The sequence below is a fragment of the Marmota flaviventris genome, chromosome 17 (assembly GCF_047511675.1).
Source record: "Marmota flaviventris isolate mMarFla1 chromosome 17, mMarFla1.hap1, whole genome shotgun sequence".
Taxonomy (NCBI): Eukaryota; Metazoa; Chordata; class Mammalia; order Rodentia; family Sciuridae; genus Marmota; species Marmota flaviventris.
In genome coordinates this window covers 76,037,025-76,059,314 of record NC_092514.1, presented here as the reverse complement: position 1 = coordinate 76,059,314, position 22,290 = coordinate 76,037,025, and the positions used below count along the sequence as shown (strand labels likewise).

The 22,290-nt window shown below is 59.8% G+C and overlaps 2 protein-coding genes across 2 annotated transcripts in view; both read right to left on the bottom strand.

Moving 5' to 3' along the window:
* The window catches only part of Gaa (alpha glucosidase), a 139,217-nt gene that overhangs the window by 69,519 nt on the left and 47,408 nt on the right, over positions 1-22,290 (bottom strand). The gene's annotated exons all lie outside the window — the stretch shown is intronic.
* Card14 (caspase recruitment domain family member 14) lies at positions 321-21,004 on the bottom strand. Its single transcript, XM_071602993.1, has 20 exons — positions 20,794-21,004; positions 19,042-19,179; positions 18,173-18,498; positions 15,931-16,098; positions 14,910-15,029; positions 14,282-14,407; positions 13,664-13,813; positions 12,613-12,729; positions 10,451-10,584; positions 10,186-10,283; positions 8,769-8,829; positions 8,335-8,527; positions 6,603-6,729; positions 6,095-6,332; positions 5,199-5,262; positions 4,541-4,649; positions 3,511-3,684; positions 1,790-1,911; positions 1,337-1,452; positions 321-755 (listed from the first exon to the last, which is right to left on the bottom strand). Exons 1-20 carry the CDS (start codon positions 21,002-21,004, stop codon positions 548-550), a joined length of 3,000 nt encoding a protein of 999 aa, XP_071459094.1. The 3' UTR covers positions 321-547.

Here is a 22,290-nt window from a genome sequence, read left to right as displayed (position 1 = left end):
CTTTATTTACAGGTGAGCATGCAGGTGTCTGTGACCCAGAGGGACTGACACAGCTCCCAGCCATCGGGAGCTGAAAAAGTCAACCAGGGCCACATTGCACGGGGTCTGTGCCTCTGCCCTGGGCAGGGGTGGCAGTAACCTTGGGGACACTGAGGCTCCCAGCCGGCTGCTCCAGGGGCTTTGGGAGGTTCCCTTTGACATCTTGAAATGTGAAAGGAAGGGCAGCCGGTGATCAGATTGGGGGTTTATCCAGTTGTCCCAAGAGGCTGGGGCCCCTGGCTCTGGAGAGCCCACGCACACACTGCAAAAATGTTCCCAGGGCCTCTGGTTCAGCCCATGCCACGCCCTGGTGAAGGGCGGAGGGGTCACAGTGGGTATGGGTGACCACTCTGTGCTCCACACGTGGTGAGGGTGCAAAGTGAGACCCCAGCCAGAGGGGGAGCCGGCCTACATGCTGAGCTGTGCCAGCTGTGCCCCGAGGCTCTGGCAAAGGACAGGATGGCAGTGACATGGGGGTCCTCACAGCCCAGGGAAGGATGCCTCAGCGTCAGTAGGGGCTCTCCTCCGTCCACACCACCTTCTTCTGCTCATCTGCGATGGCCAGGCGGACACAGCCCAGCAGGACGTCCACGTCACTCCAGGCATCAGGGGCCAGGCTACTGTATAGGCAGGGCACTTTGTCCAGGTCGGCCTCCTCCTGCCTGGCCGCCTCCAGGAGCTGCTCCTCCGAGGTGCCCAGCCGCTGCAGGCCTTTCCTGGGTGGCAGAGACCGTGGGGCTTCAGGGCAGAGCAGGGTCACCTGGCTCCCCAGGAGAGAGCCAGAGGCACAGCACCTGCCCAGACACCCCTGGGTGCAGACAGTGGCCCACCTTGAGGGGACCTCATAAAGAAGCTAGGACTGAGCCGGGCACAGTGGCGCACGTCCGTTTTCCCAGTGCCTTGGGAGGATCACCAGTTCAAGGCCAGCCTCAGCAACTTGGAGGCCCTAAACAACTTAGACTCTGTCTCTAAATGAAATATTAAAAGAGCTGGGGGTGTGGCTCAGCGGTGAAGAGCCCCTGAGTTCAATCCCTGGTACCCCCCCCCCCAAAAAAAGCTAGGACTAGGCCCCGAAGTGATTTCCACCAGTGGGGGCAGTCGAGCTAGGCCAGGTGGCAGGTTCTCACCTGGAGAGGGCAGGTAGACCTTCGTCCTGAAGTTGGGGGGGTATGGTGTTTCCAGGGCCAGAGCAGCGTAAGCTCTGGAAGCCCCTCAGCGGGCCCTGAAGCTGGACACCTGTGCGTTCTGAAGCTCGGTGCCCGTCCAGCCCCACTGCCAGCCCCCAGTGGGCACCTACTTGAGTTTCTTTGCATTCTTCTCATTGATGGAGACATGGACGATGATGGGGAAGATGTCCATCTGATGCAGGCTACGGACGCTGTCCAGCCGGACATCAAGGAGGGCGTGAGTGTTCTTAGGGGGAGAGAGAAGGAGGAAATGAGTCAAGATCCTGGGTCTCGGGCCTTGGAGGAGCTATGAGGTACAGAGCCTCGTACTCATAGCTCCTCCCGGGGGGGGGGAGCCTCAAGCACCGGAGCATTGGCATCTCCATTCTATTCATGCATTTGCTAAATGTCTCCTGAGTCAAGGGAGCTGAGGATCAAGGAGTCAGCTTGCCAAGGTCCCATGGATCTGGGTCCCTTCCACGGAGCATCCAGCTGGGGTGTCCAGGGCCCCAGAAGTTGTCCCCAAATCCTCCCAGCCCAGGTGGGAGCTGCGGTCCCTGGAGCAGCCCCAGGCCCACCCCTACCTCTTCCATGAGGGACTCTACAGCTTGGCGTGTCACCCAGCAGCGGCCATGAGATTCCTGTCCCTCCTGGATGATGTCCCCTCTCTGCCTCCAGGTGTCATATTCCTCCTGGCTCAAGTACTCTAGAGATGACATCAGGCAGGGCCGTCACACCTGGCTGCACAGGGATCCTCAGGGGACCCACGTGAATACCCCTCCCCATGGGTCCCACTAGCTGGCCCGAGAAGCTCTAGGGTGGTCACTTCCCACCAGGAGGAGTCTGTGCTGGACACTCCCACCCTGAAAGACCTGGACACTGCAGGGGCAACCACCAGGGTGGGGAGGTGGATGGGAGAAGAGAAAGATGATGGGCGGATGGGATGGGCGAGCGGATGGATGTCCAACTTCTTACGGCTGGACGTTCCCTCAGCTCCTTAGATCACTGTTGTTCATCCAGGGGCACTTTACCCTCAGGGGACATTTTCAGGGGCTATAGCTAGAACAGGGCTCTGCTATGACATCCAGTAGGATGAGGCTGGGGTGCTGCCCAACACCCTCTGACGCCCCCACAGTGGACACGGCCTGGCCACGCGAGTCCTGGTGTGCAGCTGAGACCCCGCTGGGAGCAAACCTGGAGCCCTCCGGGCCCTGCTCCTGAGTGGCTGTCCTTGTCTGCCAGGCCCCGGCTCAGAACTGCACCCCCTCCTCCTGACCACCCCACCACCTCGGCACCCCTGATCTGGGGCTGCCAGGTGCCCTTCCTCCCTGCTGAAGCTTTGCCAGCACCTCCACTGGCCCACGGCCCTGAAGACCCTCTCTGGGCTCTGCTCTAGCCACCTCCCATTCTGTTTTGGAGACGGGCATCAAAGGCCAAGCCCCCAGGTCTTTGCACTGACTGGGCCTCCCCGACCCGCGTGCGGTGGCTCAGGACTTGTGCCTTTGCACATCTGCCCACTGCCTGGGGATTGGCGGCTCCCCCCTAGAGCTGCCCCTCCTGGCTGGCCCCCGGTCCCTCCCACACAATGCACCACTACCCCTTTGGGCCACCTACTGGGGCTCTGCCCCTCCCACGGGCCTGCCCCATGTAGGCCCAGGCAGCTGTTTCTGAAGAAGTGGTGGGACTCGGCATCTCCAGCTGCCCCTTGGAGCCTGGCCACGGTCAGTGCTCATGAAGGAACCTCCTAGGCCGCGCCTGCTTCCTTTCCTCTTGGAAAGCCAGAGGTGGCAAAGACACCTGGGTGTCACCCAGCACCTGCCAACAGCCTCTCCTGCTGCCCGGGATTGGCGGCTCCCCTGTGAAACCGCCTTGAGTGGCTCGGGGGCAGGTGGCCCTCCAGCTGTGCTACCCCAGTGGGTAGAAGCCTGTTTGCCAACAGTGACTGTCGGGGTGGAACAGTGCCCCTCATTCGTGTCCACACAGAACCTCAGATGGAACCTTGACTTGGAAATAGGGTCTTCAGAGCAGACCAGGTGAGGTCTTGCTGGATTGGGGGGTCCTAAATCTGATAACTAGTGTCCTTACACGAGAAGGCCATCTGAAGACCCAGGGACACAGTGAGGTGGGAGCCTTGCAGACTCGGGCCAGGGAGTGCCAGAGGTCCCCAGAGGCTGGAGGAGGGAAGGGAGGACCTGCCCTGGAGCCCCTAGAGGCCGTGGCCCTGCGGAGGAAACCCACACCGGGACCTTCACTGCTGCCTCAGGAGCAGACAGAGCCTTTCTGGCAGGGCCAGGTGAGAGCGCACCTGCTGGGCACTTCCTAAACCCCTGGAGGAGGCAGAGCTTCCTGCTCAGGATCTTCCCGACCACCCTGGGCACCAGGAGCACGGGCCGGGGCCGGGCGGGCCTGTGGGGGTGCACCAGGCTGTACGGCGCCAGGGTAAAGCAGCTCTCGGCCCAGAAGCACGCGCTGGAGCAGTCTGTGGAGGAGAAGGCTGGTGAGCAGGGGCGCCAGGCCATGGCCACCCCTGGGAGCCCCACTGCTGCCCCAGCACCTACGATAACAGGGACTCAGTTCAGCACCACTGATCATGCCTTCCACCCCACCCCAGGCCTCCCAGCATTTCCTTGACTCAGTAGTAAACAGCGGGGAGGGGGGTGGGCTCTCCAGGCTCGGGGCCGATGACCTTGACATCCTGTTTGACCCCTAGAGGTCACAGAGGAAGCAGATTTTCTCCTTCCAGACGAGGATCTGGGAGAGCCCAGCCCCTTCCCCAGTCCTGCCCCCAGGGCTCCAGGTCCCCGGCCTCCCTCCTTCCTGGGCCCTTCCCTCTACTCCTGAGATACTTGTGCTGCTCTTGGTCCTCAACAGCCACCTTGTACTGGGCACTGAAAGAAAACTTCAGGGGGAAAATAAACCAAAATGATTCTTCTCGTTCTAACTTGGCTTCTGATGGTCTTCATTGAGCAGTCTTACCTGCCTCGGGGTCTGTGCCAATCTGGCCTCTACCATGACCTCGTGCACACACTGGTGGCTAAGTGACCATCCCAGGGTCCACTGGCTTGCATGATGTTGGTGGGTTTCAAGTTTTTACTATTCCAGAAAGACGGCCATGGATAGGGTTGTGCCAGTGGCATCTGCACTATTTCCCTGGGGCAGGTCACAGAAGTCATGGAGGAGGGAGTGACAGTTTGGAGGACATCACAGATATGTAGCTTAGTGGCGTCCAGAAGGGCATGTAGACATCAAATACAGTTTTTAAAAAACCGACCCTGGCCTGGGCAGGAGGCCTCAGGCTGAATAAGCTGGCCACCCAGGCAGCTCCCGGGCCTCACCTTCTGCCCTGCTGGGGTCCTGGCCCTCACCAAAGGATGAGCACAGAGGACCATCCTTGGCTCTGTCCATGCTGACGATGCGCACCAGCTTCTGAGTGCCCCCGGAAGACTGCCACGGGAGGGACGGGGAAGGGAAGAGGGGTGAGGAGGAGCTGCTGACGCCACCACACAGGGCCTGAGGCCCAGCCTCCCAACCCTGCCCCCAAGCAGATCCAGTGTGGTCTCTAACCATCAGGCTGTGCCCAGTGGACAGGGGCAGGAGGCAGGGGAGGGTCCCCAGGCAGGCAGCCTGAAGCAGAGGGAAGAGCGTCCCCACACCTAAGCACTGCCGGCTCTGGGACAGGACCATCCTAGCTGCCGCTTGGCGACAGATGGGTACTCAGCAACCCGCCCCGTGTTGTGTGCAGAGGAAGGAACGGGACGACAAGCAGGCAGACGGGGCCAGGCAGGTGAGGCATGGAGCAGCTACGTGTGAGAGCAGGACCCACTGGGTTTGCACAGAGTGTTCCAGGGCCTGCGTGCAGGGAGAGGCATGCAGACCCCTGCAAAGGTCTGGAGGGCCCATGGGGACAGGCGCTGCCCTGCTCAGATCAGCTCACACCTGCCCCGGGACCCCGGGCCCACACCCCACACCCTCGCAGCCCACCCAGGGCCTCACTTTGCGGGCAACCGTCCGCTGTTGGGTCACGTCCTGGATAAGGGTGATGAGCTGCTGCTGAGCCCTGAAGGGACAAGGAGAGGCCCCTGCCCAGCTGCCATGGCTGCTCTCGTGTCCAGGAGCACCAGGCAGGAGAGGTGTCCCTGCCCGCTGGGCTTCTAGCAGGAGTGCTCAACCCTGGCAACGTTCACAGTCCCCAGGGCTTAAAAAAGACCCCAGGGCCTAGCCCCACCCCAGATGCTCACTCAGGTGTTGTGGGGGAGAACCCGTGTACTCTAACGAGTGGCCAGGCCAAGGACCTGCTCGGGAACCTTGCCACTGGCACTGCGGGCAGCCCATGTCACTGAGAGCTCGAGTCAGACATGCCAACGGGCAGCCTCTCCCAGGGCCTGCTGGGGCACTCACAGTGGACGGGCGAGAGGTGCTGGACTGGAACACCTCTGTGCACCTGAGCCTCCCGGGTCCCCACAGGTCACTCTAGGACGTGCTCACGGGGAGGGTGAGCAGCTCTTTGCCCAGTTTTCCCAGGACTGAGGGGCGGCCCTGGATGTAGGGCTTTGGGTCTTGGGCAAACCAGGGGACATTTGGCAAGGTGTAGGGACACTTTTGACTCTCACAACTGGGGGTGAGGCGTCCCTAGTGTGAAGGCCCCACCAGGGTGACCAGCCCCAGTGTGATAGGGCCAGGGCTGGAGCCAGAGCTCTAGAAGACCTGAGGTCCCTCCTTGTCCAGGGTAGAGCCCCTATCAGCAGGAGACCCCAGCAGTGATCTGGGCCACAGCCCCTTCTGTGGAGTGTCCATCCCTTCCCCCCACTCCTGAGTAGGGCTCTGCAGCAGGAGCGGAGGACAACATCCCACGGGCCTCTCCGGGATGAGTGGGCTTGACGGCTCCTCACCGTGGGTAGTTGGGGATGGCCCCGTGCTCTGCGTCCCTCATGGTGTAGGGGTTCACACGGTGGGCGCACCAGCAGCCATGGCCCTGGAACACGGTGTCTGTGACGTGCAGGACCTCATTGCAGTGCACCTGCAGCTCCCCCGGCCCCTTCGCCTGCATGGCCAGGTTGACCCGGATGTAGAAGGAATCTCCTGAGGTCACCACTTTGGCCTCCAGGTCCTGGACCAGCTTCTTATAACCTGATAAAAGGGGACATGAGGGACTGAGAAGCTCACAAGGAAGGTTCTAGAATGTGAAAGTAGGACAGAAAGAAGGGCCCTCCCCCTGTATCTTGGAAGATAATTGGTAAAGTCAGCGGGTCGAGGGCTTCCAGCGTAGGGGCTGGGGACTCGGGGCACAGCTGACTGAGCAGCTCTGGGGAGTCTGGGTGCTGGGCTGTGGCCCAGCTATGGGCCAAGGATGGGGACGAGGCTGGGTGGCTGAGCAGGAGTGAGGGGCGGCACCCCTACCCTCAGTGTTGACCTTCACAGACAGGCAGCAGAAGCCGTCCACCCTCCGGAGGAGCCCCAAGGCCTGCTCCAGGGTTGTGTTCTCCAGGGTGGCCTTGAATGAGGGCTCGGTGGCCTCGTGATCCACCTGAGGGGCAGTGCCGGGGTCAGCATCTTGGACCAGGACTCTGCAGTCACATTCTGAGTTCAGAGAAGCTGGGCAGGGGCTTGGGGCAGGCATGGTGCAACCCTGCACAGGGACGCTCTGGCCTCCTCAGCTGTCCAGGCACCTGGCCCAGACGCAGCCACAGCATGGAGCCTCGTGGCAGGCTGTGCAGCAGGACAGGGAGGTGGGCCCGGAAGTTGTGTGGACTGCACCAAGCACATTCCTGGGCCCCGGGGGCCACCCACCAACCCAGCCCCAGCCCCTCATCCCTAAAGACCACATATCTTTGTGATATGCAGTTTCCTCTCTTGAAAATAGACTTCTGTTCTAGAACATTCCGGAGTGTTCCAGACCTGGGCTTGTCAGGCTTGAGACTCCTCACTAGGGGAGGGGCTGGCCCACTCTCTCCTGGGGGCTGTGGGTGTGGAGCAGCATCCTGGTGCTGACCTCTCAGTGGGAAGGCACCCCCCCCCCCCGCCTTCCCCACCTGTGAATACTCCCAACAGGGCCTCCACTTTGCTCTTGGGTTGAGTTTAGGAGAATGTGCATTTTTGCTATGAGATAAAAATTAAGCCATGTCTTAGGCCATTAGGACTGAGCTGGCCCAAAGGACACCAGGACTGTCTCCAGTACCACAGAGGGACTCTGCTACTTTACCACCCAGCTGGTGGCTGGGACTCCTGGGACTGCAGAGATGTCACGGGGGCCTTCTGCCAGGGGTGGAGTGAGGGATACCTAATGGCATCCTGCTAGGAGACAGGTGTCTGTCCAAGCTAAGGACAGCTTCACTGTGGACGGCCTGTGGCAAGAGGCTCAAAAGACACTCCTGCCAGGGCACCGCCCACCCTGCCTGGCCCTTCTCTGGGCCCTCACCAGCCCCTGTCTCCTCCTGGCCCACGGTGAGCCTTGGGCAAGGGGGAAGCCTGCTTTGCATGTTTCTTGGTATAACATTGGTATATATTTAATACTTGAAGTTTAATAATTCTGGTTTTGAGGTCACGTCACAGTCACCCTCCCTGCCCTGTGTACTCCATCAGTACATTTATGTTCTCTTCTGGTTTGCACATTTTACAATAAAAAAAAAAAAAATTAGAAAAATGCATTTTGGAAAAATGCATTTTGCACGAGGATCACAAGCCTCAGCAACTTAGTGAGGTCTTGTCTCTAAATAAAATATAAAAGAGGGTTGGGATGTGGCTCAGTGGTTAAGCACCAGGGGTTCAATCCCAGTACCCCCCACCCCCACCAAAAAAAAAAGTCCCTGGTCAGGGCTGGGGCACAGCTCAGCGGTGGAGGGCTTGCCAGTACACAAGGCCCTGGGTTCAATGCCCAGCACTGAAGGGGGAAATTAAAGACCCTGTTCAGAACCACCCCAGTAGCCTTCTCACCTGTCCCGGCAAAGTCCCATCTTCCGAGCTCCAGGTTTCCCAGAGGCCAGGCTCGGAGAAGCTTGGCCTCCGTCCTCCCCAACCTCCCCTGGAGATGAGGGCACACCTCACGCCAGCCTGGTGGGGCTGCGAATCCACCCGCATTGCACCCACCCCGCTGTGACTGCAAGGAGGCTGGCGGGCCCTCGCCCACTCTCACCGTCACGATCTGGGTGCCCGGGCGCAAGGCCATCCCATCTGCTGCTGAGCCTGGAGTGACCCGGTGAATGAAGATGCCCGTGAGGTTTCCGCCAATGACACTGATCTGCTCCAGCAGTGCACGTCCCTGGAAGGCCAGCACCGTCACCTGGCTCAGGATCTTGCGGGCTGGCCTCCGCCGCACAGGGGCGCTGCTGCAGTGGGCAGAAGCCCAGCTCAGGTGCTGCCCAGGACAGGGCAGCCAAGGCTGTTTCCGCCTTGCACCCCCACGCCCCGCCCCGGCATCTGGAATTCTCCTCCTCCACCCACAGTGAGCCTTGGGAAAGGGTGAAGCCTGTCTCCTGGGAAAGGCTGTCCCCTCCCCGTGGTGAGAGGACGTGGTGGTCCCGCTGTGCTCTCTCAACCCCCAGCTTTGGTTCCCCAGGCACAGCTCACCTTTCAGGGCTGTCCAGGCTCCTGGAGGACAGCTGCGGGCTGCCCTCAGGCTGGGGGAGGTCTGGGAGGAAAGTGGGAGCTTAGCGGTCACAATTCAGGGTCCCCCACTGCTGACCCCACTGACCCTGTGCAGCCACAGCACCCCACCCCCTCCTGGTCCCTCGCTTTGCTGACACTGGAAGGTCTTTTCCTCCTCCTCTTCCTCTGTGCTTAGCACCTGATCTCACCTTTCCTAAAACCAGAGGGAGCACTGGGAGCTGTGGGTCTCGGGAGACCTGCATGAGTGGCCGACGTCTCTGGACATGGGGACGTTTCTCCCAGAACCTGGATTTCTGATTTCACTTAGAAACCCAATCCAGCACGACTTTGGCTGGGCCTGCCTCTCCACAGGGGCATTTCTGCACGGCTGCATCTCGGGCTGGCCAGTGGCCAGCAGACCGTGGCAGGTCCAGGACTAGATGCTCCCCTGGCTCCCAGGCTCTAGCCTTTGACTCTGCAGCCCGTGAGCAGGAGGCAGGTGCCTGTGCTTCTCACCCTGCAAGTGGACGGCGAGAACCAGCGGGATCGTGACGGCTGTCTGCTGTAGGAACCTGTGCTCAGCTCAAGGCAAACATCCATTTGTGATTGTGCTTAAAATCCCAATTAAATCAATCATATGTGCTCTGGCAGAATCCCGCCCGACAGAAGCAAAGAGGACCAAGCACTTCCAGGCCATGATCTCACAGCCAGCTGCTTGCCTTGGGTGGGCCGTCTAAGTTTGCCACTGTTACACATAAAAACATGTCTGAGCCTGCAAGGTTCAGGTTTCTGGTCGCTGGCACCCACAGACCCACAAGGCCACCTGTGCAGAACAGTGCGGGGCACTTGCGCCCCCTGGTGGCTACAGGGTGATTTGCAGATGGGAGCTAAGCACCTACTATGCAGGGAGCCAGTATTCTCAAGGGGCTCACGCACCTGGGAGGGAGAAGGGAGCAGTCCAATCACAGACAAGAGGAATAAGCCCCAGGAGAATCAGAGACCAACACCCAAGAGGGGGATGCTCCTAGCAGGTGGACCACAGCCTGTGGTGTGCCCCGCCAGGAGCAGCTGGGCACCTAAGCCTGTTAGTGGCCTCCTGACAGCCTGGGAGGCCCAGTGGTCCAGAGTAGAGCAGTGGGGGACACACATGCTAAGCTGGACATGGCTATGAATAACTCCCCCGGACTCTATGTGAGGCACAGAGACAGAGACCCCACTGAGCAGAGAGCAGCTGGGCTTTGGCCTGAGTGGCCAGGTGGTCAGTCTGGACAAGGGGTGAGCTGAGGTCAAGCTCACCCCTACCTGCCAGTCCTCAGGCGGTCTCATGTGTGGCCCTGCAGCTTGGCCAGCAGCCCGGGATGGGTGGACACTGCAGAGGTCTGGGGGTGATCACACTCACCTGCCCTGTCCAGAATCTCGTAGTCCAGGTCTGTGTCGTCCCCCTTGGCCCCCCCCGGAGGGGCTCCTAGGTCTACCTCCAGGATTCCCGGGAAGCTTCTGTGAAGCACAAGGAGCTGCTCAGGTCATGTTGCCCGCTACTGCAGGGGCCTGGCGGCTCCAGTCCCTTCCCAAGCAGCTGTGTCCATGCCCAGATGGTCCAGGGGCTAGCTCAGTGTCCCCCGTGAGCTGGACCTCATGGTTGCATCACACTCTACCTTAAAGACTCGGGGTCTTCCCGGAAGTCCTCTGTCACCCGCTTATACAGGGACTGCTGGCTGGGAGGCACAGGGCTGCTGGATCGGAAGCTGTCCATGGGTTCCCGGCTGGACGTGGCGCTCAGGTCCCACCAGAGCTGGGACTGGAGGAGGGCGGTGGAGGGTGGCATCACCGAGAGGGGGCGCGGGAGGGAAGGGAGAGCACATCAAGGTCCCGACCCTGGAACCAGGATCTCTGCAGCTGTTTTGTGTTTAGTATTGCTGGGCTCTCAGGATCCTGCTGGGTGGGCATCCTGTTCCATCTGGTGCGGAAAGCCACCAAGGCCCGGAGAGGCGCAGTTACTGCTGGTGACGGAGGAGCTGGGCTCCTGGAGGGAGGCTGCTTTCAGAGCAGGGTCTGACGAGGACCCCAGGAGTACAGAGTTGCTCTGAATTTACTTTCTGAGAATTCCCTGAGCCCCTACTGAGTGCCGGGCCCTGTGCTAGTGTCAACGTACCCCTGAGGACAGGTGTCCTTCCTGGGGTAGGGGATCCATGGGCAAATGCACACCAGGGAGTGGGGTGTGCCTCAGCAGGGTGTGGACAACATGGGCGGGGAAGCCCTGGCGCCTTCCTGGAGGAAGAGACAGAGGAGCCAGGTGGGCAGGCATGGGGCTGTGGCACATTGTAGCTAAGGCCCTGGAGAGGCCCAGAGGAAGCCACGAGTGGGTCCCTGGGACATCATAGGTGCAGGAGGGAGGGAGCCAGTTTGGAGCTGCTGAGGCCCCTTTGCTTCCCAGTCCCTAGCACGGCGGCCAGGAGGAATGTGCTACACCTGGGGCAGTGAGGGCACAGGGCGGAAGCCGCTCCTGCCCAGCATGGCGTCTGGATGGCTCTGGCCGTGGAGTCCTGGTGGAATGTGGAGTGGCCCCGGCTTTGTGTGTCAGGGTTCTGGGGAGGACGCCTGGCTCTCCACAACTGTCCAAGAGGTTGGCCAGCGGGTGGGCCTGAGCAGGTTGCCCTGTGGGATGCAGGACAGTGAGGGGAGGCTATCATGCAGGAAGGAGACACCAAGGCCAGCTGGGGCAGTGGCCCAGTGCGCTAGCCTGCCTCCGGTCCTCTCTCCCAGCTCATGGTAGCCCTTAGCAGGGGTGCCTCTGCCTCACCCTGGGCATGCTGGACCCACATGCCCTCTATGGTGAGACCACCTCTTGGCTTTGCCAGAGGATATGAGCAGGTGCTGGGGACTCAAGGTTCCAGAGACTGCAGTGGGTCAGACCACCCAGGAGCCCTCTGGGCCCAACAGAGCTGCACCCCCAAGTTCACGTCCACTGGTGACCTGAGATGTGCCTTTGGGACTAGGATCTTTGTGTGAAATGGAGCCCCGATGGAGTCAGAATGGACCAGAGGGGCCCTGACTCCCCCAGCCTGGGCCTCCCCGCCTGGGCCTCCCTGCCTGGGCCTCCCCGCCTGGGCCTCCCTGCCTGGGCCTCCCTGCCTGGGCCTCCCCGCCTGGGCCTCCCCGCCTGGAGTGTGCCCAGGGGCCTGGCCCAGCCTGTGGTGCTGCCAGAGATGGTGGAGCCTCCAGGAAGTGGGGCCTGAGGGAGGAAGTTAGGTTGTTGGGGGCGGCCCTCGGAGGGGGTGCTGGGACCCGCCCCTCTCCCTCTCTGCTTCTGGGCCACCATGAGGTAAAGGCTTTGCTTAACGCCCCCTACTGCCTCACCACAGCTCACACAACAGAGCCAAGCAGCCACGGCCCAAACCTCTGGAACCGAGTCAAAAGGCTGTTGCGAAGGTTTAACTTCCATTAAGTGGATGACCTCAGTCATTTTGTGTCTGCATTAGAAAGCTGACTAACACACGTTCTCAAAGGAGGAAACGTGGGCCCAGAGAAACCACAGGGCACCTCGCAGGAAGATGAAGGCAGAGCCTGCAGTGATGTGGTCACCAGCTGAGGAGGCCAGGAGCCACCCGGAGCTTGGACAGCTATCAGAGTGTGGCCCTGCTGACACCCTTTGATTCTAGATTTCTGGCCTCAAGAGCTGCCAGGGAATTGGTTCTCACTGACTGGACTCTCCCAGTGGTATTGACCTCTCCCCACGGGGACAAGGGGGTGGAGACGCCCGTGGTCCAGATGGAGGGTGCCGGGGCTGTGCGTGGCGGAGCAGCTGGGCAGCAGGAGAGCTGCTTACCTCGGTGGAGCTGAGGAGGCTGCAGCTGCTGTCCACCCCTGGGCACACCGCATGCATCCGCACCAGCCGCTGCTTCCCCCGCGGGCAGGGTTCCCTGGCCTCGCGGGCCTCCCGGGCCTCCGCTTCCTGCTTGGGGCCAGAGGGGTCCTTAATTCAGGAAAGCTACCTGGGGTGCCCAGGGCTTTCCAGTGGGTCACTGCCCCGCAGCGTCTTTTCACAGGCTTCCAGGAAGAACAACCCCTGTCCTCGGAGCAGGGGACCCCAGCGCGCAGGAGCCAGCCACCAAGGAGACCAGCAGCACTGGAGAAGTGGCGTCTTAGAGGAGGCGTGAGTAAAGACGCGCTATATAGATACTTAACACAATGTGTATTCTACATAGAAAACAGGGCGCCTGGGGGACAGCTCAGTGACAGAGCACTCCGCCTGGCGAGCCCAGGGCCCTGGGTTCTGTCCCCAACGCCACGAAAAACAAGAGCAGAGGAGAAAAAGAAAGAAGAGAGCCCGGAAGGGACCGAGCTCCACACCCACAAGGAGCATGGTTTGCCTCTTGGTGGCTGTCCCTTTACGTGTCTGTGTGTCTAACGCCGTTGGGGTGAGGAGGAAGAGCCGCTGCCCCCCCACTCACCTCTGCTGAGTCCCCAGCCCCAGGGTGCCTGGGCAGCACTGCCTGTGGTCCAGGACCAGAGGGCTCTGACCTCTGGGACCAGAGCTCCCTTTGCTACTCGCTCTTGGACAGGACTCTGACATTTTGGAAAGTGTCATCTATGCACGGCTGCCCATGGAGCCGCTCTCCACCAGGCCCCGGACCTCTGCTAACCCTCCCCGTCTGTAACAGGCTGGTATTTTCAGAAAAGGGTGTGCCCGTGTGCTTCGTCAAGACGTCAAAGCCCCACCTGCGTGTGGGAACCGGCAGGCAGGCAGAGGGACAGCTGGACAGCCTGCCTGCCGGGGCTGCTGTGGCCCAGCCTGGGCTCAGCTCCTCCTCTCCAGCCCCCTTCCTGCCGCCTCCTTGAAACAGCCCTGAGCCTGGTGCTGGCCACAGAGCACTCACCCCTGCTGTGGGCTCTGCCCGTAGCTTGCAGAGCTGGGTGCGCAGCTCGCAGACCTCAGCGGTCAGCTCGAACACTCTTCTGCGGAGGGAGTCCTTCTCCGTCAGGCTCTGAGAAATCGCCAGCTGGGCTCTGTCCCTTGCAGAGTACGCCTGTGGGCCAGAACAGGACAGTCAGGAGGCTGGGCCATCAGACGAGGGGGCCTCAGCTGGAGAAGGCACCACTGCTGGTGGGCATTTCCCGGGAACTCTCCCAGCGAGGAGACTCGCACACCGTCCCCTTCACTCCGTGTATGCACATGTGGTTTTAATAAAAGCCACCATCTGGGGTGGACTTTCTTAATGTCTTGTGCCGGGAACGAAGGCAGAGCGTGTAGTGGCGCACAACGGAGGTGGGGGAGTTAAGAAACCTCGTGTAGACCAAGGAAAGGGACCTTGAAGTCTGGAACCAGCCTTCCATCAGGGACAGGCAGAGCCTGAGAGTGTCCCCCAACCAGCAGCCCTCAGCCTCACCCAGACACAAGTGTGAGGCAGCAGAGGTGGCACGGGCTCCCGAGCTGGACCAGCGAGGAGTGAGGGTGGCCTGTGTGTCCTCCTGGCCCTGGCCCAGCTCCGGGGTACCTGGTCACGCTCCTTCTGCAGCTCGGCCACCTGGCCCTGCAGCGTGTTCATCTTCTCCCTGTACAGCTCACAGTCCATCTGTGTCTTGCGGAACTGGAGCAGGGTCTGCTCTTTCTCCTCCCAGTACTAGACAGAGGGGACAGGGCCCTGGAGGTCAGTGGCTCTGAGGGCCTGGGTGGGGGAGGGGCGGGGAGCGCGGGGGCAGGTGGTTCCAGAGGGAGGAGAGTGGACTCCTGCTGGTTTCTGCAGGGCGGGGTTAGGGTGTGACAGGAGCCGTCCTGAGCTCAGGCCCGGCAAGCACGGCACCAGGTGGTGTTTAGCTTGAAGTTACAATTTCCCCCACCGGGCCTCATCCCCTCCCACGGCTCCTTTCTCCCTGTTCTCCCCTCCATTAAATCCCTGGCTGTCACTCTGGCCTCCCCAAACCCTAGAAATCACCCTGGACTTCAGTGACTCTGCCTGGCCGTAGCCTGGCCTTGACCTGGCTCTGACCCAGCATCGGATAGAATGTGCCAGCAAACTGGGTAAGCAAACCCGACGGCCCAGCAAGGACGAGGAGCCCGTCTTCCCACAGATGCAGCCTGCAGACCTGGGGTCACCGGGTCCCAGGGGGGCTGCTGCTGCTCACCTGCTTCCGCTGCCTCTCCGCGGCCGCCGCCCGCTCCCGCAGCGAGTGGATGCGGTCCACCAGCTCCTGCTTGCTCTCCAGGGCCTCGTCCAGGTTCTGCTCCAGAATGTCCTTCTCTGCCTGGTGGACAGAGAGGCCTGAGCTCCCCAGGGGCCCCGGCTGGGGAAAAGGCCCCCGGCGCAGGAGCCCTCGAGGCCAGGGTGGTCACCCCACTACTGACCACCGGGCAGGAAGAAGCTTCGGGAAGGCCCCAGTCACATTTGGGAAAAGACGTTTCAGTTCTAATGCTGCCTGGTCAAGGAGTCAGAGGGAAAAGGAAGCTGGGGACGTCTGAAGGACAACTTCTTTAAGTCCTTTGACCTTCTCCTTCACACACTGAGCTTGAAGGAGGGACGAGCCGAAGGGTGGGCTCAGCACCTTCCAGAAGGAGCCCAGAACCATGGCACATGGAGGCTGCATGATGGTGTGCCAGGTGGCCGGTGGTGTTTATAGAGGGCATTTCTCACTAAATATCTGCTTTTTTTTTTTGATACAGGGATTGAACTCAGGGCACTCGACCTCGGAGCACATCCCCAGCCCTTTTTTGAATTTTATTTAGAGTCAGGGTCTCACTGGGTTGTGTAGGATCTTGCTAATTGCTGAGGCTGGCTTTGAACCTGTGATCCTCCTGCCTGCCTCCTGAGCTGCTGTGATTTCAGGGGTGTGCCACTGAGCCTGGTTCCTTCCCCTGAGACTCAGAGTTAACCCCCTCTTTTGTGACTGGCTCAATCGACTCCAGTGCAACATGGCAGCGGTGACCTAGGGAGCTGGACCTCCTAACGGCCTTGAGTCCTGCCAGCGTCTGCCCGGCTGGGGAAGAGGAGGGAAGCGGCGAGAAGGTGGCGGAGGGCTGTGTGGCTGGGGCACAGCCCTAGTCCAGTGTGTGCCAGGCCTGGGTCCACCCCCAGCTCGCACACACATGTGGACAGCCCCAGCTGGCGCCCAGGGGAGCAGCTGACCCTGTGGAGGGGGCGGAGCCTACCAGGCTGAACGTCAGCGAGCGCAGTTTCTCATTCTCCTCCCTCAGGCGGGCCAGCTCCTCACCGCCCTCCTCCAGGTCATCGGCCATCTTCAGGGACCTCTCTCGAAATTCCCGCTCACAGGACGACACCATCTGCACCCGCTGCAGCTCCTGCTTCGCCAGGTACAGCTGTCCAGGGAGGAGGGCGAGGACGCCAGGTGAGCAGCTTCCAGCCAGGACGGGGGCCTGGGGGCTTCTCCAGCTGTTCACACGCAGGGGTCCCCGCCGGAAAGGCAGCCAGAGCTCGGAAAGTGAGGGGCCATCCCAGGGCATGGAGCAGGGCGCCCCCCAGCCAAGACCACTGCAAGAGGGACCCAGTCTGCGCCAACAGCGGGTGCACGAGTTGGGGGAGGGGAGGCACCTCCCGTCAGGAGCCAAGGCCAGCGGTTGCCCAGGCTACCACCACGGCCCAGGCTGGGACAGGCTGGCGAGTAGGGGACACTTGCTGGTCCCCAAGAGCCTCCCCAGATGGCCTGTTAGTTGCAGGGGTGAGAAAGAAATGGCGATTCTGTCATGCAGGAAGCGGGCGGCACCTGACCAGATGGTCAACAGCAGCAGCCCCTGACGGGCAGCCAGCAGCATGCCTCCAGGCGGTACCAGCGGACCCAGCAAAGGTACAGAACCTCGGACCCTCTCTCGGAAACAGGAGACAGACCCCAACTCTGCCATGAAAGTATCAGTAATCTTCAAAATCATTGCATCCCCCCAGGCCCAGAAGGGCTGTGGGAGGTTCCAGACTGAAGAGGCTGCGAGGCAGGACAAGCAGGCGCACCGCCTGCCCCTGGCTGGAGAGAAGTGCCACAGGGGACTGACTCCATGTGGGTAAGTGAGGGCGTCAGGCCACAGGGGATGAAAGACCACATCGATGCAAATTAACAGAAAAGAGAGCTGTGTGGTTACATAAGAAAACACCCTGTTTTTAGGAAATACACTTTTCAATGTTTGGGAATAGAGGGCCACGGGTATGGGCTGGGGATGTAGCTCAGTGGCAGAGCGCTTGCCTCACATGCCTGAGGCCCTGGGTTCGGTCCCCAGCACCACGTAAAAATAAACAAATAAAGATATTTGGCCCATCTACAACTAAATATATATATATATATATATATATATATATATATATATATATATATATGCCACGGATATAACTCTGAAGTTGGGGTGTGGGTGTGTGTGTACAGACGGCCCTTATGAACATAAGGGCATGAGGTATTCTCTGTACTATTTTTTTTTTTTAATATTTTTTGAGTTGTTGATGGACCTTTATTTTATTTACTTATTTATATGCGGTGCTGAGAATCGAACCCAGTGCCTCACACATGCAAGGCAAGTGCCCTACCACACTGAGCTACAACCCCAGCCCTCTCTGTACTATTTTAATTGTGGATTTTTTTAAGAATTAAGTTGGGGCTGGGGATGTGGCTCAAGCGGTAGCGTGCTCGCCTGGCATGCGTGCGACCGGGTTCGATCCTCAGCACCACATACAAACAAAGATGTTGTGTCCGCTGAAAACTAAAAAATAAATATTAAAATTCTCTCTCTCTCTCTAAAAAAAAAAAGAATAAAGTTGAAGTTATTTCTAAATAAAAAGTTAAAATTCAAAACTTAAAACAAACACCTGGGGGCTTGGTGTAGCTCCCTGGTAGAGCACATGCTTCACATACTTAGGTTCGAATTCTAGCACCAACACAAAATAAAGCAAAAATAAAGGCCAAGATCACAGGATAATCCTCAATATTGAAAGAGCACTTATGAATCAATAAGAGGACAGTCTCCCAAGAGAAAATGAGCTGAAGGCACTGCCCTAACCCAGAGCCAGCGGAGGACAAAGGCAGGTGACAGAGATGTCACTGCACTCCTGGGGCAGTGGTCAAGGTGGGTCTTCTAATCTGGGTCCCAGCATAGCCAGACCTGCCTCCAGATGCTGTGGTGGGCAGCTCACACCAGGCCATCCAGGCCACGGGGAATTACAGGGCAGGGCAGGGCAGGGCAGGCTCGTTGCCGTGCGGGCTCAGCACAGCACCTCAGGAGGCCCCTGGGAGAGCTGGGATCCACTTCCCGGAGGGCCTCAGTCCAGGGTCTGGGCAGGGAGGTGTGCACAAGGAAGAGGTCTCCAGGCAGGCAGACTGACGGGTAAAGGCCCCAGGGTGGGCAGCAGCAGAGTCAGGCTGGGCCCACCACCCGCAGCGAAGGCTGTCCCTGCTACCTCCTCCTGCAGGCTGCGGCCCCGCGAGGTGGCCAGCTCCTTCTCCTGCAGCGCGTTGCTGTAGTGTAGGGAGAGGCTCAGCATCTCGTCCTTCAGCTTCAGCACCTCGTGGAAGTGGGCGCTGAGCTCCCTCTTCATGCGGCTGTGGTCGGCCTCCAGTTGGCACAGGCCCTCGGCACGGGCCTCGGCCAGGCCCAGGCGCTCCTGCAACCTCTGGCACTGCCGCAGCACAGCCTCCCTCTGGGCCTTCTCCTGGGCCAGCTCCTCCTGCAGGCTGCCGATGGCCCCCGCCAGACACTCGGTCAGCTTGGACGTCTCCATGAGGCCTGCGGGGTGGAGGGCCCGGGTGAGGCACTGCCACCTCGCCCGCCCCTCGTCTCCAGCCTCCAGTCTTTGCATCCCGACCCCCAGGCAGGCCCCGGCCCTAACCTGTTTGTGGTAAAAGCTTCCAGGCCTCCATGCACTTGGTATTGTGGTTAAATAAACAGCAGGGTGCGTTAAATAAAAGCAGGCCCCACCTTTACCTAGACAGGTGTGCCAGGGTGCCACAGGTTCTGCTCCCTCTGCCTCTGAAAGGGCCTCTCAGCCCGTCTGAGATCTGGGACCCAGGACGGTGCTGTCTCATTGGCCTCCAAGAGAGGCCGGCCTGTGCCTGTCCCCTCTGGGATGCAGGTTCTCCCAGGGCTCTTACAGTGCTGGGTGAGTGAAGATGGACCTTGGGCCCTACAAGGTCCTTTTCCTGCCCATCCAGTGCATGGAGTAGGGGTGCAGGGACACAGACCATGGCCTCCATCAAGAGGAAATTGGGGGAAATCCTGTAACAGCAGTGTGGGGGGTGCCCACCATCCAGACACAGGCCCTGCTCTCACCGCTGAAGTTGCTGGCATCCACGTCGGGCTGCAGCCCCGTGATCAGCGTGTAGATATCAGGGTTGTGGAACTTCAAGCTCTCCAGGAAGGCGATGGCGCCATTCTTTCCTCGGGTCTTCAGCAAGTCCAGCAGGTGCCCTTGGGGAGAGACCATCACTTAGCTACCGGGGCTCAGGGCGGGAGGACTGGCTTCCTGCAAGGGAGGGCTGAGCGGGAGTGTCCTGGACAGTGAGTTCAGTGAGGAGGCAGTGAGGAGGTGGAGGTCCTGGGAGAGAGGAGCCCTCTCTGCTGGAGGCTCATGGAGTAGGTCCCTTGTGATGACTTGACCCCGCTCAGCTTAACAAGGCAAAGTCCACTTTTATGAACTCGCTGCTACAGCAACTCCAGAGCTCTGCCCAGGGTTAGGCATGCAGGGCGAGGTCACGCACAGACACATCTGGGGTTGTGCCCATAAATACCAAGGGGAGCCCCAGAGAGCCTTGAGGGCCCCCAAGCCCAGGCCCAAATCTCATATTTCTCAACTCAATTAATAGCTTGGATTCATCTACAAACCAAGAGGCATACACACCATAGCCTTAATAGCTACCACTAATTGCCTGATTTTATGGCTAGGCTTGGCAAAGAGTGTCTCCTCAATTGTAACTCGTTAGTTCTCCTAACGATCTTCTATGGTAAAGCCATTAGCATGTCCAGTGGGACAAGTGAACACAGCCTGTCGGACCACCGGAGTGGGTTCCAAAGACATCTGTAGTGGGCTCCCAGATATGTCCACCTGAAATCTTTGTGTGTGAATTCCTTTGGGCACACGGTCTGCAAATGTAACTAAGTTAGAGATCTTGGGGTAAGACCATCCCACGAGAGCAGGTAAGCCCAAAATCCAGGGACAAGTTTCTCATAAGAGACCCAAGGAGACAAGACACAGAGGAAAGACCCCTGTGAAGGGGGAGGCAGAGCCTGGAGTGATGGGGCCACAAGCCAAGGGACACCTGGAGTCACAGAAGATGGAAGAGGCGGGCAGGGTCCTTCCCTGGAGCCTCCAGTGGGAGCACGACCTGTGGCACTGATGTCGGACTTCTGGCCCATGAGCAGACACATCATCCAGTGTGCGTCTGTGGGTGCTGCTGGTGCTGGGGTCGGACCTAGGGCCTCACTCACCTCAGGCATGTGCTCTGCCACTGAGCTACCCTCCACCCCGTTGCTGGTTAGTGTCGTTGTCGTTGTTTTGTTTTGGTACTGGGGATGGCTCTGAGCTACACCCCAAGTCTTTGGTACTGGGGATGGCTCTGAGCTACACCCCAAGTCTTTGGTACTGGGGATGGCTCTGAGCTACACCCCAAGTCTTTGGTACTGGGGATGGCTCTGAACTACACCCCAAGTCCTTTTTATGATTCATTTTCAGCCTGGATCTCACCAAGTTGTCCAGGCTGGCCTTGAACTCGGGATCCTCCTGCCTCAGCCTCCGGAGTCGCTGGGATCACGAGTGTGCACCACTGCACCCAGCCCCATTGCTGCTGTTTTAAATCATCGTGTTCAGGGTCGGGTGGCCCTAGGGGACTAACAGTGTTCCCAAAGTCTGCAACTCCCGTCCCCCCGGTGTTGTGCAGCCTGTGCTCCCGGCCCTGCTGTTGGCCCTGCTGGAGGGCTTTACGGCTAGGGGCCAGGTGTGTGGCTCTGGCTGGGCAGGAAGAGCTCAGCTGGAGTCCAGGGCTGGGGGTGCTGGGGCCCAGTTGGCGGTGTGCCCTCCAGGCTCACCCACTCTCATGGCGCTGTTGGTGAAGCGGGAGCTGTGCAGGACCTCCTCCTCGTCCAGCTGGCCCAGCACCTTGGCCTGGCGCAGGTAGGGGGTGAGGCGGCTGGGGCAGATGCTGCGCACGATCTTGTAGCGGTGGCTCTCCATCAGCTCCCACAGCGTCTCCTCGTCCAGGGACGTCAGCGTGGAGTCTGTGCGGCACAGCTCCGCCATGCCTGGGTGCTGCCACAACCTGGAAGGGGCACAGGAGGGCTGGAACCCAAGAACTGGCTTCAGGGATCCAGGAGGACGCTGCCCATGTTGTGGGAGAGAACAGCTCAGAGAGGGCAGGTTCCAGGCCAACCTAGGGAGACCCTGTCTCAAAATAAAAATTTAAAAGGGCCGGGGGTACAGCTCCGTGGTAGAGCACCCCTGGTTCAATCCTCACCACCAAAAAATAAAAAGGCCAAGTGACTACGGAGACAGAGAGGGCTCAAGCCAGGACTGTGCAAGGGTGGCTCCAGAAGCCAGAGGGCAGGAGGGCTCTTCCCAGGAGCCCTGCGGACACTTTGACCTGAGGTTTTGACCTCCAGGACTGTCAGAGAATAAAAGTCTGTTGTTTTAAGCAGCCCAGCGAGGGGCCCTGTTGTAGCAGCTCCAGATGCGAGGGCAGCGATACAGATGGCAGGAGAGCACCGCAGAAACAGACTGAGAAAGAAGCCCGAGGGCCTCGCCTCGCAGCTGGGGGGGGGGGGGCACGGGCTTCAAAAGGCGAAGAAGCAGAGCAAATGGCGGGAGAGACATGTTCCTGGAGGGATCCCAGTCGGCTCCACCACTGGCCTCACAAGCCCCAGCTCTGTTTGCACAAAGTGCATCCAACCAGTCCCTGTTCAAGCCCCTGAAGACTGGCTATGCATGTGGCCCGCAGACCTTCCTGTAAAACCTCAACCTATGGCCCAGAGGTCACCTGCACCCTCCCCCCCAGGAACACGCCCTGGGCACCCTGGCTTTGTGGGTGAGCTGGGTTTACAGCTGTGTTCCTGCTGGGGTCTCTGCCTGCCCCGCTGCACTGACTCAGGTCAGCCCATTAATCCACTTAAATAGCATAAGGACGTTTCTCAACTGCAGACTGGCTCAAGCATATAAAACAGGTCCTGCCCGTGATGTACCCACGAACCCACGGTGCAGATTCCACACCAACATTTGGCACATCAGACTTCTGGTTAAGGAAATGTCACAGGGACTTGGAACCTGCCTTTGCTAAAGACATAGACTTCTCACCGGGGCCTGCAAAGGTAGGGAACTCGGCACCTCCGCCCCAGTTTGCCTCTGGCTCCTTTGCCCTGCCTTGCCTTGGATTCCAGGAACAACTTGCGTAATAGTATCAGACATCTGGACTGGTACGTTCCACCTGTTTTTAGGTTTATCTTCTTGGCCTATGAGCGTGGCACTAGGGGTGTCCCCAGGGCCTCTCGCGTGCCAGGCTGCACCCAGTCTGGAGGCATGTGGTGCTGACAACT

Excerpts from the sequence above, each read along its gene's own strand:
- Card14 (XM_071602993.1), bottom strand. The coding sequence starts at position 21,004 with ATGGCGGAGCTGTGCCGCACAGACTCCACGCTGACGTCCCTGGACGAG. Across the intron at positions 19,180-20,793 it reads CAACAGCGCCATGAGAGTGG|GGCACCTGCTGGACTTGCTG; the intron begins GTGAGCCTGGAG and ends TCTCTCCCCAAG. Across the intron at positions 756-1,336 it reads AAGAATGCAAAGAAACTCAA|GAAAGGCCTGCAGCGGCTGG; the intron begins GTAGGTGCCCAC and ends TCTGCCACCCAG.